At 38.3% G+C, this 13,072-nt stretch overlaps 1 protein-coding gene across 4 annotated transcripts in view; it reads left to right on the forward strand.

Moving 5' to 3' along the window:
- Positions 1 to 8,849: 8,849 nt before the first annotated feature.
- DNAAF4 (dynein axonemal assembly factor 4) overlaps positions 8,850 to 13,072 on the forward strand; it is a 63,871-nt gene continuing 59,648 nt past the window's right edge. For 2 of the 4 annotated variants that reach the window (XM_053889047.1, XM_019442042.2), the window contains exons 1-3: positions 8,850 to 9,062; positions 9,393 to 9,540; positions 12,750 to 12,883. In XM_053889047.1, coding sequence (XP_053745022.1) covers positions 8,940 to 9,062; positions 9,393 to 9,540; positions 12,750 to 12,883 — 405 coding nt within the window. In that variant the 5' untranslated portion in view covers positions 8,850 to 8,939. The remainder of the gene's footprint in view (positions 9,063 to 9,392; positions 9,541 to 12,749; positions 12,884 to 13,072) is intronic. The other 2 variants (XM_019442037.2, XM_019442040.2) reach the window with 1 other exon arrangement.

A 13,072-nucleotide genomic window follows, 5' to 3' on the forward strand; every position in this document is an offset into this window, starting at 1 on the left:
CTCTTCCAGACCATGTTTGGGCTTCCCCAAATCTGTAATCCTTGTCCAGTAGCCCTCGGATGCTTTAGGAACATCATGAGTCTTTTCTCTGGCAAGCCTGCTAAGGGTAGCCTGCGCTGCTGCTGCTTTATTTTTTAATAGAGCTAAAATTGATACATAACATTATTAGCTTCAAGTATACAATATAATAATTTGATCTTTGTATACACTACAAAGCAATCACCACAATAACTCCAGTTCATGTGTTATCATATGATTAACCCCCTTCACCCATTTTGCCTACCTTCCATTCCCTTCCCTTCTGATAACCACCAAACAGTTCTCTGTATCTATGTGTTTTGTTTTGTTTGAGACGCACACACGTGTGTGTGTGTGTGTGTTCATTTCATGTAAATGAAATCATACAATATTTGTCTTTCTCTGACTTATTTTACTTAGCATAATACCCTCAAGGTCAAGGTCCACACGTGGTGTTGCAAATGGAAGAATTTCCTTCTTTTTATGGCTGAATAGTATTCCACTGTACATATACCATGTCTTCTTTTTCAATTCATCCATCAATGGACATTTAAGTTCTTTCCATATCTTAGCTAATATAAATAGTGTTGTAATAAACATCAAAGTGATATATCTTTTTTAAATTAGTATTTTCTTCTTTTTCAGATAAATACCCAGAAGTGGTATAGCTGGATCATATGGTAATTGTATCTTTAATTTTTTTAGGAACCTGCATATTATTTTCCATAGTAGCTGCACCAGTTTGCATTCCCATCAACAGTGTATGAAAGTTCCTTTTCCTCCACATCCTCTCCAACACTTGTTATTTCTTGTGTTGTTTTTTTCTTTTCATAACAGTCATTCTAAGAGGTGTGAGGTGATATCACATTGTGGTTTTGACTTGCATCTCCCTGATGATTAGTGATATTGAAGATCTTCTTATGTGTCTGTTGTTCATTTGTATGACTTCTTTGGGAAAATGTCTGTTTAGAAATTCTGTCCATTTTTTAATTGGATTGTTCATTTTATTAGTTTCTGAGTTATTTACATATTTTGGATGTGGATATGTGATTTGCCTTTCATCTTACTGATGGTTTCCTTTGCTGTGCAGAAGCTTTTTAGTTTGATGTAGTCCCACTCATTTATTTTTGCTTTTGTTGCCTTGGCTTGTGGAATAAAATCCAAAAATTCAATGTTAGTATCAATGTCAAGACACTTACCACCTGTGTTTTCTTGTAGGAGTTTTACAGTTTCAGGTCTTATATTCAAGTATTCAATCCATTTTGAGTTAATTTTTGTTTATGGTGTAAGGTAGTGGTCTAATATTCTTTTGTAATATCTAATATCATTCTAATGTGTGGCTGTTCAATTTTCCCAACACTAGTTATTGAAGAGATTGTCCTTTCCCCATTGTATATTCTTGATCATAAATTAATTGGCCATGTATGTATGGTTTTATTTCTGGGCTGTCTATTCTGTTCCATTGATCTATATGTCTGTTTATGCCAGTACTATACTGTTTTGATTACTATAGTTTTGCAGTGTAGTTTGAAAGTAGGGAGTGTGATGGTTTCAGCTTTGTTCTTCTTTCTCAAGATTGCATTGGTTGGCCTGTACTTCTTGTGTGTATATCCCTTTCCTCAAGGAAAAGCTTTCATTATGCAATATTCCTGCAGAAAATTCCAAGGAGACTAAGAATTTCAAATGTAAACTTGGTCTTCCAAGTTTAAAAAAAATTTTTTTTAACATTTATTCATTTTTGAAGACACAGAGAGACAGAGCATGAGTGGGGGAGAGGCAGAGAGAGGGAGACACAGAATCTGAAGCGACGTCCAGGCTCTGAGCTGTCAGCACAGAGTCCAACGCGGGGCTTGAATTCATGAACCCATGAGATTATGATCTGAGTCAAAGTCAGACGCCTAACCAACTGAGCCACCTAGGCGCTTTGCAGATATTTTAAATTTTTAATTATGCCCAGCCTATCAATTCTCTTTCATGGATTATGACTTTGGTGTATCTAAATAGTCATCATCAAACTCAAGGCAATCTAGATTTTCTCCTATGTTATTTTCTAAGGGTTTTATAGTTTTTCATTTTATATTTAAATCTGTGATCCATTTTGAGTTCAGTTTTGTGAAAGGTGTAATAGTTATATCTAGATTCACTGTTTTGCATGTGCATGTCTAGTTGTTTCAGGACCATTTGTTGGAAAGACTCTTTTCTCCATTATATTACCTTTGCTCCTTTGTCAAAAATCAGTTGACTATATTCATGTGGGTATATTTCGGGGCTCTCTATTCTGTTCCATTGATTTCTGTGACTATTTTTCTTTGACTACACTGCATTGATTATTTTCTTCCCAAATTGATCTATAGATTCAATGCAATCCCAATCAGAATACTAGCAAGTTATTTTATGAATATTGACAAACTGATTCTACATTTATATGGAGAGGCAAAACACCCAAAATTAGCCAAGACAATACTGAAGGAAAAGAACAAAGTTGAACAATATCCAACTTCAAGACGTGGTACAAGGCTGGCTGTGGCTCCTTGGAGATTTCTAGGAAGCTGGTATGTCTGGCCTCACAAAATGAGCTAAGTACACCCTCTGCCTCTATCTTCTAAAAGAGATTGTAGAGGGGTGTTGGGTGGCTTAGTCAAGTGACTGATTCTTGATTCTGATTCTGATCTCACGCTTCGCGAGATTGAGCTTCATGTCAGGCTCTGTGTTGACAGAGCAGAGCCTGCCTGGGATCGCCTCTCTCCTTCTCTCTCTTCCTCTCCCTTGCTCACATTCTCTCTCCCTCCCAAAATAAAGAAATAAACTTTAAAAAATAAAAGAGATTGTAGAAAATTGGTATAATTTCTTCCTTACATGTTTAGTAGAATTAACGAGTGATCCCATCTAGGCATGGTGCTTTCTGTTTGGGAAAATTATGGATTATTGATTCAATTTATTTAATAGATATAGGCCTAGTAAGTTTTATATCTTAGAGAATTGGTCCATTTCATTGAGGTTATCAAAGTTATAGGCATAGAGTTGTTGATAGTATTCCTTTATTATCTTTTTAATATTCATGGGATCTGTAATTATATCCTCTCTTTTATTTCTGATATTAGTAATTTGTGTCCTCTCTCATTTTTTCTTAGTTAGCCTGGCTTGAGGTTTGTCAATTTTATTACTCTTCAAATAACCAACTTTGTTTTATTGATCTTCTCTATTGAGCTCCTGTTTTCAATTTCATTGATTTTTTTGCTCCAATTTGTATTCTTTTTTTTTTTTTTTTTTTTCCTGCTTAGATTTTACTCCTGTTTTTCTGGTTGCCTAAAGTAAAAGCTTGCATGAATGATTTTATATCTTTCTCTCCTCTAACATATGCATTAACTGCTGTAAATTTCCCTCTAGTCAGTTAAATTTTGATAAAACCCCAGCAAGTTAGAATCTGGTTAAATAGTTTCATCTGAGGGCATACTTTGATAAGAAGAACAGAATGTTTTGGCCTATTTCAAAATGGTGCCTTTTCTCCTCCCCCTATTGGGAGTACAAGGGGATTTTTCTCTGATATTGACTGTGAAAACCTGGTACAGCTTCAGGAAGTAAAATTTCACAGAAGTGTAGGGGCTCCCTGATGACTGGCTCCTCCTGGAGTTTTTATGTCTGAGGCTTACCCATGGTGAGCTCTGGCAATTTGTCAACTACCGTTCCTGTTTTTCTACCTTGGCACTGGCTCCCATGGAGGTTACTTTTCTGATTGGTTGTGATCCCAATTTTTTTTTTGGGGGGGGGGCAGTGATTTTCTCTGTGACCTCACTTTTTTATGGATCTAAGAAGAATTGTTGAATTTTTACTTTGTTCAGCTTTTTACATAGGATGGAGTGGTAACTTCCAAGCTCTTTATATATTAGATCAGACTTTAAAAAAATTAAATAACTGATATTGTGCTAAAACAATCTAATAGGAAAAATCATCAAGATCTCTATTCTATAAGTGTAAATCTGAAATATATGGACCATAAACAAAAATAAAGGAATAGTCACTGTATACTTTCTACATGAGCTCTACCTATATATTCTTATCTAATTGTCAACCACATTGTCTTTTCCTAAAGCCCAAATTTAAAATAGTAAAATAACAAATACATTTAAAACCTAGTGCCTATATTTTGGTCTGAAATGGTATTCTCCATTAAAAAGCACTAAGAGTTCTTGGAGAATAACTGATTCCATTTCCTAGAGATTAAAAAAAAAACAGAAAGAATTTCAAGGTGGGTCTAAATCATCTTGTTCTAAGAATAAAGGATTTTTAAAAGGCTTTTAAAATTCTGGATGGTGTTAAAAATTATAATCAACCTTTCCCAATAGCCAAATATGACAATTTGACCATCAAAAATAAACAAATTATAGTTACTTAATTTTAGGTTAGGAATAAAAAATCAGATTTAATTGTTCATAATGTACATTTTCAATCCCTAAGAACTTCACAATATGTTAGGAGAAAATAGGGACCCTCCTCTACCACAGAGCTAGTTATTACATTTTTTACTTTAATTTTATATATTTGTCATGTCCAAATAATGCATATATTTGTATATGTACATTATGAATCATAACATAAATAGTACATCCATCACCCAAAATTAGAGAGAGACAGAGAAAGAAAGATATAACTTGGCAATTTCTTTGGTGCTCTCCAATGGCTTGCTCTGACGTAATGAACAGAATCAAACAAAAATGATCTTGGGTGTTATCTCTGTATCTTCTTGGGGAACCAGACAATATGGCCTAGATCTCTTGTCTCCCCATAAGAAGGACTGCATATGAACTCAGGTGGCCATGGTACTATTACTTTCTTCCAACTAAAGTTTCCCATGTGAGTCAAGTCACATATGAGTCAAGTCCAAAGTATCAAGTCCCCAGATACTGGGTAGTTGACTTTCTTGGACAGGTCTTATAGTTGCACCTAAACCAAGACTAGTGCCCCAGTGATTTCCCTACTGACAAGATTCCTTTTAAGTTTGCCCTGTAAGAAGGGAGAGCCACAGCGGGATGGAATTCCTCTCCTACAATGCAAATTCACACTGAAGATCCAACACATTGCTCTGGCCCCAACGTACTTCTCCTTGAGATGATGGCAGAATGGGGGAAATTGTGTTTTTCTCCTTAGTTTTGTAAGTAGGCTTCCCTTTTCGCCAATAAAACCTAACCTTTAACCTAGTGGTTCTTTTTAAATTATTATTATTTTTTAATGTTATTTTTGAGAAAGAGAGAGAGCATGAGTGGTGGAGGGGCAGAGAGAGAGGGAGACACAGAATCGCAAGCAGGCGCCAGGCTCCGTGCTGTCAGCACAGAGCCCCACATGGAGCTTGAACTCAAGAACCACGAGGTCATGACCTGAGCTGAAGTGAGATGCTTAACCAACTGAGCCACCCAGGCGCCCTAGCCTAGTGGTTCTAACTTTGGTGTGGGCCAGATTTACCTAATGGGCTTCTTAAAACACAGATTGCTGTGTCCCACTACCAGAATTTCTGGGTCAGTAGACCTGCAATGGGGTCTGGGAATTTGCATTTCTAGCAAGTTCCCACATAATACTGTTATTATGGTTAGGTGACCACACTCTGAGAACCTCTATCTTAAATCATACACTGTGTCTATGTGGAAATCAGCTCTGTTGTCTACCACAAAGGATCCCATTGGCACAAGCTTCACCTAGGAGTTAATCATTGTCCTTTATTCTCCTCTACTTGGTTTTATAGTTTTATTATATATGTAGGAATCCTTAACCAATAGATTTGGTTTTATAAAAGTTTTATAAAAATGGCATTATTTATTAAGGGTCTCATATGATTTATTCTTTTCACTCATCCATCCAGTGTATAGATATAATTAATTCATTTTCACTGTTCTGTGATATCATTGTGTGAATATAACTATTGATGGACATTTGGTTTGTTCTCAGGTTTTTGCTAGGAAATTGCTATGAAAGCTGCTTCTTTAATCATAGAATTAACCTTGCTTTTTGAAAGGACTCAGTCTAGAGGGAACTCTCCCTCCCTTCGACCTTTCCCTAAATTCTAACATCCTCTTCCTGAGACACCAATGGTGTGTCTTCTACCTTGCTAAGTAAGTAATGAACTCAGCTTGTTCAAGTACATGGGCCTCTGTGGTCTTTGGCTGAAGGGTTATATATAAAATATCTTAACATTCCTTGTTGTGCCTTTTGGTGAATACCAGTTCTTAATTTTAGCTCAAGTTTTCAATGTTTTCCCTTTATAGTTGGTGCTTTTATGTCATATTTAAGAATTCCTGTTGGGGCGCCTGGGTGGCTCAGTCGGTTGAGTGACCAACTTCAGCTCAGGTCATGATCTGACGATTTGTGAGTTCGGGCCCCGCGTTGGGCTCTGTGCTCACAGCTCTGAGCCTGGAGCCTGCTTCGGATTCTGTGTCTCCCTCTCTCTCTGCCCCTCCCCTGCTCATGCTCTGTCTCTCTCTGTCTCAGAAATAAACATTAAAAAAAAAAAGAATTCCTGTCTTACTCTAAGATCATATGGATATATATTTTTAATATTCAAACTTTTGTCTTGAGTTAATCTGAAATTCATTTGTATGTATGATGCCATATGCATGTAGAAATCTAATCTCATTTTTTCCCATGTGGTAACCATTTCTCCTAGCAGCAATGTATTCAATAGCTATTCCTTTCTGTGCTTTTCCCCACTTGCATGCAGAGCCATCTCTGCCATATATCAAACTTCTATTTATATATGGGTTAAATTAGAGCTTTTCTGTTTTTAAAATGTAGTAAGAAATAGTTTAAGACTTTAAGATTGAATGTTTCAAGGCCTGTGAAATACTGTTTAGATAAGTACATAAAACAATGTGTAAAAGTTAATGTTTTATTGGTATCCGTTGATGCAATCATTCAGTAATAAACTTATCAAGTTTTTTTAAAGGATAATTCATTCACAGTGCAGAAAGTTTAGTAAGACTGTGGTAGGCTGGAGAACAATTTAACTGCAGAGGTGTGTATGTGCTTAACAAAGTGATTGCTAACAGATTTTTTTAGAGCCCCAAACAACACAAAGTATCCCTTTTACTATCTTCCATACATACATTTTCTCACTTGTATTTTTACATAGTCAGAGAATCTAGACTTTAAAATTTTATATGAAAGAAATGCATAAATCCTCTCTTTTGGAGCATAGAAAGTCTGAAACAAAATGGTAAGAGTAAGAATAGAACCAAAGGGGAGAGAATGCCAAAAGTAAGGACGAGGGAAAATAAATCTAAGAATGGCTCCCAGTATTCAAAGTTAGAGAACCTTGAGATGATAAACCCCTGACAAAATTGGGTAAGGTACTGAGGGGCGTCCTGTTTGGGGGACAAGATTATATTTTTTTTCTCTCAAGTCTGCTGCTTCTAAACTTTCCTCAGGGAAATTTTCAGGAGGCTTGAAATTTGTGTTAAAAGCCTCCAAAAGTAAAAAGTTAAAAATCCAAATCCAGGGTGACTGGACGGCTCAGTCAATTAAGCGTCTGACTTTTGGTTATGGCTAAGGTCATAATCTCATGGTTCATGAGTTCAAGCCCATCAGACTCTGTGCCGACAGTGTAGAGCCTGCTTAGGATCCTCTCTCTCCCTCTCTCTCTGCCCCTCCCCTGCTCTCTCTCTCAAAATAAATAAACTTTAAACTCCAAATCTGTAGGTGGCAAGTAGTTCATAGGTGCCGAAATTTCATGTAAATTGTGTTCTTATCTTCTTTTTTAAGCATCAGATTCCAGTAACTTATAAACTGAGTCTAGAGAAAGTAGCCTGGAGAAAAATAATTGGAATAGGAGTTAAGAGATCATGATTTTAATCACAATTCTGCCACTCATGTATGTGGGCAGAGGGTTAAGTGTGTGGGCCTCAGATTCCTTAAATATGCAGGATGAACTACATCACTTTCATATCTCCTTCCGGAGCTAAAGTTCTAAGTCTCCTTAAGCAATTGTAAAATGTACCCATGCAAATCCACGCTATCCTACAGCTTAGTTGCAGCCAAGCATTTGTCACATGAGTCATAGAGTTATTTCTCCCTAGGTCTCAAACCATGGAGTGAACCCGATCTACACTCTTTTGGTGGCGTTAAGGTTGATAGGATTTGGAGCACTACAAGAGTAAGGCCAAGCTCCCAGGCCAGGATATCGGTCTGATCAGGAAATCTCCAAAACAGGAACACCAAATGATGCTCTGACAGCCTCCATAGTAACAAAAGGCCAGTGCTGCAAGACGCATGGGCTCACACCTGCTTCTCCCAGGTCACTCTTTCCAGTAAGGGCACATCTTTTTCTTTCCTTTTTCTTTCTTTCTTTTCTTTTTTTTAAATTAAATTAAATTTAATTTAATTTAATTTAATTTAATTTAATTAATTTATTTATTTGATGTTTATTTTTGAGACAGAGACAGAGCAGGAGCAGAGAAAGGGAAGACACAGAATCCAAAGCAGGCTCCAGTCTTCTAGCTGTCAGCACAGATCCCCATGGGGGCTCGAACCCATGAATCCTAAGATCATCATCTGAGCTGAAGTGGGATGCTTATGGGACTGAGCCACCCAGGCTCCTCCTCCCCCCCCCCCCCCCCTTTTTTTTTCCATTCACAGGCGCAAGGCTTTTTTCTTAAGACATAGGCCTATTTCTTTGGTGATTCACTCAGACCGCAGGTACCGGATAAGAGCCAGAGAGGTGGCATCACCGGCGGCAAGATGCCCCGGCAGTCACAAGAGAAGCTCACGGGGAGATGACAAGGCGGTGGAAGGGGCGCGCCCGGGGCACGCTGGGAACGCGGGGCGCCGCAGCCGGGCCTGACCCGGAAGGGCTGGCGCTTGGTAACCCCGGCTTCCCTAGCAACCGAGCAGGTGCTTGTCCTAAACAGCCGAATCCTCGGTTACTACCGCCTCCAGAGATGCCTCTGCAGGTTAGCGATTACACCTGGCAGCAGACGAAGACTTCGGTGTTTATCTCTGTGCCCCTCCGAGGCGTCTCCGTCAGGGACGCGGACGTGTTTTGCACGGAAAACTATCTGAAGGTAGGAACTCGAGCTGTGCCTGAAGGGCCCTCGGGGACGTGATCCGAAGACTCCATGGGCGCGTTGTTGCAAATAAGCGTCCTAAAATTTAGTTCTATTTTTTCAAACCGAATTCCATCAGGTGACACCTCTTTAGACCGATGTCATCAGATCAGACCTTATTCTTATCTAGGATTTCCTCATATGCCTTGTTAATCTTATGGGACCTCGAATAAATTTATAGCAGGCATGTCAAAATGATTTTGGCCCCTATCCCTTTTTTTTTCTTAAAGACTTAGTCTTTATTTTGTGTAACTAAATTAACCTCCGTTTACCCCCCCTTCTGAATAGGTCAACTTTCCTCCATTTTTATTTGAAGTGTTTCTCTGTGCGCCCATAGATGATGAGAACAGCAAAGCCAAGATTGGGAATGACACTATTATATTCACCTTATATAAAAAAGAAGTGGCCATGTGGGAAACCCTTTCACTGCCAGGTGGTAAGTGTTTTTATTCAAAGGTGTTCATCTGGTTGTGTGTTTTGTATTTTATACCTTTAAAAAAAATTCTCTTTCAAAACAGTTGTTTCTCTAGTAGAAGAAAAATAGGAACATGAACATGGTTTAAAGGATATAGTGCTTCAGCTGACACTTAAGATAAATTACTTAAAGATTGAATAATTCAAAAGTTAGAGCGCAATTTGTATTAGTTCTCAAGCAGATGTGGACTTGTATCTTCATAGGCTAAGGCCTCTTGATATGACCTTATTTTGTGTAGGCATTAACACATCTGGTAATCCCAGGAACACCCTATTAGGTTACCATCCCCTGCCCTGCCAGTTTTTTTGTTTTTGTTTTTTTTTAAAGGTTAGGCTACGGAGGCACAGAAGGGTTGAATAATTGGCACAGGTCACACAACAAGTAAGTGGCAGACTGGAACTGCAGCCCTAGAAGTTTGAGTATAGAGCAGTGATTCTTTGACTCATCTACAAAACTTTTAAATAACACAGATGTCTGAAACTCAGCCTAGTTCAATCAAATCAGTTTATGGGAGTGCGGCACAGGTATCGGTAGTTTAAAAAAAACTTCCCAGGGATTATAATGTACAAAGCTGAGATGCCCTGTTCTCTATTCCCTTAATAAGTATTCTGTTCTTCTACCAAGATTGGCTTTGTGGGTCAGTAATTGCCCTCTACTGCTTTACCTCTATTTCCTTCCTCCCTGTTGTAGTTGTCTTATATTCTAGGGGTTTATGTCTGTTGCCTGAAATTTCTCTTAGGTCTCTGGCGTTAAGCCTTGAGTAGGAATTACTGAGAATGGGGAGGTGAATATCATTCTTGATATTACTCTTTTCTTGGTATTTTGCAGTGGAATTTAATTTTGTAATCCCCAGGACCAGGTAGATTTTTCTCTAAAGTCTGGTGTTCAGCTCAGAAAATATTGGTTAAGGTAGATTACCATACTGAGGTTACTTTAATTTCTTTAGTGATTGCCAGACTAACTGAAGAGTTTTTTTTTTTTCTTTCCTAACCATGATCTTCCTCTTTTTTACATCTGCTTTCATTGCACATTTACTTGATTCTTCTTTTTCATGGTCTTATGGTCATCCATTCCACACTTTGACCATTTAAACCAAGGTTTAAGAAATATTTTTCTATATAGGACCAGATAGTATTTTGAATATTATGGGCCATATGGTCTCAAAAGCAGCCAATAGACCATTCATGTTTATTGACACTGAAATTTGAATTTTATCTTGTCACAAAATATTATTTTGATTTTTCAACTATTTAAAAATATAAAAATTATTCTTAGCTTGTGTGCTAGAGGAAAATAGGCAGCAGGTCAGATTTGGCCGTAGTTTCCCAACCTCTGATTTACACTAATCAGAACAGTCTTAAAACTAGCTTATATAACAAGTAATGAACATTGATTTTACTTCAGAAACAAGGTTTGAGATTCCTTTAGAAATCAAACTCAGTTACACATGCAATTCAGTGAAATTATTTCTTTAAAAATACTGGTTTTCACATAAATTATGTGGAACTGCAGTCTATATGCCAAGCCTGCCTCATTATTCAAAACATATTTGCTCCATTTTTTCCTCCTGACTTCTTTCTTGGTATATTTTTCATTTTTTAGAAGTGAAAGTAGGTTCTTTTAATTATTTTTGCCGTTAAAGCTGGTCCAGCTGTCTCCATTCTGTTATTAAACAGGAAGTGGGTTGGGGGAGGCTTCAGACTTAATTTTAGTCCTTAAGCCCTAGTCAAGATCTTGAATGAATAAAAATGCCATGCTTTTTTTTTTTTTTTCTTTTTAAGACAGTTTCTTTCAAAGTTAAAATTCCAGGGGAGCCTGGGTGGCTCAGTCAGTTAAAAATCTGATTTGTCATCATTTTGGCTCAGGTCATGATCTCACAGTTCATGGTTTAGAGCCCCATGCTGGGCTCTGCACTGATAATGTGGAGCCTGCTTGGGATTCTCCCCCTCCTCCTCCCTCCCCCTCTCTCCCCCCTTCTCTCCCCCCTTCTCTGCCCCCTCTCTTCTCCCCCTCTCCCCCTCTCCCCCTCTCCCCCTCTCCCCCTCTCCCCCTCTCCCCCTCTCCCCTTCTCCCCCTCTCCCCTTCTCCCCCTCTCCCCTTCTCCCCCTCTCCCCTTCTCTCCTTCTCCCCCCTCTCCCCTTCTCCCCCTCTCCCCTTCTCCCCCTCTCCCCCTCTCCCCCTCTCCCCCTCTCCCCCTCTCCCCCTCTCCCCCTCTCCCCCTCTCCCCCTCTCCCTCCCTCTCCCCTTCTCCCCCTCTCCCCCTCTCCCCCTCTCCCCCTCTCCCCCTCTCCCCTTCTCCCCTTCTCCCCCTCCCTGTCTCCATCCCCCCAATAAGTAAGTAGACTTAAAATTTTTTTTAATTCCATACTTTTTTTTGGAACAACAGGCAAAAGTTTATTAAAATATAAGATTAGAAAGGAAGAATAGTAGCAAAGCTCTCTTTGCAGAGAGAGAGGATTGCCCCTAATTCAATTGAACCTCCACTGAAATTTAGCATTCCCTTCAACTATGAATGTAGGCAACAGACAACAATTGTATCAAAAATACAAATATCACAAATACATTTATATCACAAGTACCTTTATCTTTTATACTCATTAAAATACTTTGAGAGTATTTATTACACTTGTTATATATTATTTAATGCATTAATGAAGAAGCACATGTTAGTATATCACAAAAAAAACCCCTCCTCTTGTAGGAGACCTCATGTGATATTTATTGTGATTAGGTTTATAAGCAAATAGTCCTGGTTTCTTGACAGAGAGGGAGGGGGATAAATGTGTACATTTCCCTCCATCCTGTCCCCTCCCCCTCTCTGCACCTCTTTCCCTCTCTCATTTAATTACCCTTTATCTCCCTTTTATGTCCCTCTCCCCATCCTCATCGTTCCCATCTTATTCACCTTTTCTATTGTTCCTACTTTCTCTCATCCTCCTCCCCCACGCCCCGTCATTATCTCCCTCTGTAGTAATTTATTGCTGTTACAGTTGCTTGCTTGCCTTTTAATGTTAGCTTCTTGGCCAGTTTAATATTGAAAAATGTTTTCATTTTTCCATGTGAAGTTGGGTCCCTCCCAAAATCTCATCTTGGATCAGTATGTCAGACAGTTTTTTCCTAAATAAATCATTCATCATAATCCTAATTTAATGATATTTCTTATGTTTTAGTTGAAAAAGAGATGATGCAAAGAATAAGGGAAAAATCTATTTTACAAGCACAAGAAAGAGCAAAAGAAGCTACAGAAGCAAAAGCTGCAGCAAGGCGAGAAGATCAAAAATATGCACTAAATGTTATGATGCAGGTAAGTTGCAGATTGATAGGAAAGTCCTCTAATTAAAGAGATAATAGTAAACTGTGTAAGGATAATTTATTACAATCACTGTACTTCCTCAAGTCTTTGTTCATGCTTTGGTTATAGGACTTATTATGTTATGTAGGCTATCTACACTTACATGTGTTCCTGAAAATCTATATGAAAATGGAGGATATA

Source organism: Panthera pardus, unplaced genomic scaffold (assembly GCF_024362965.1).
Source record: "Panthera pardus isolate Hobbes unplaced genomic scaffold, ASM2436296v1 HiC_scaffold_24, whole genome shotgun sequence".
Taxonomy (NCBI): domain Eukaryota; kingdom Metazoa; phylum Chordata; class Mammalia; order Carnivora; family Felidae; genus Panthera; species Panthera pardus.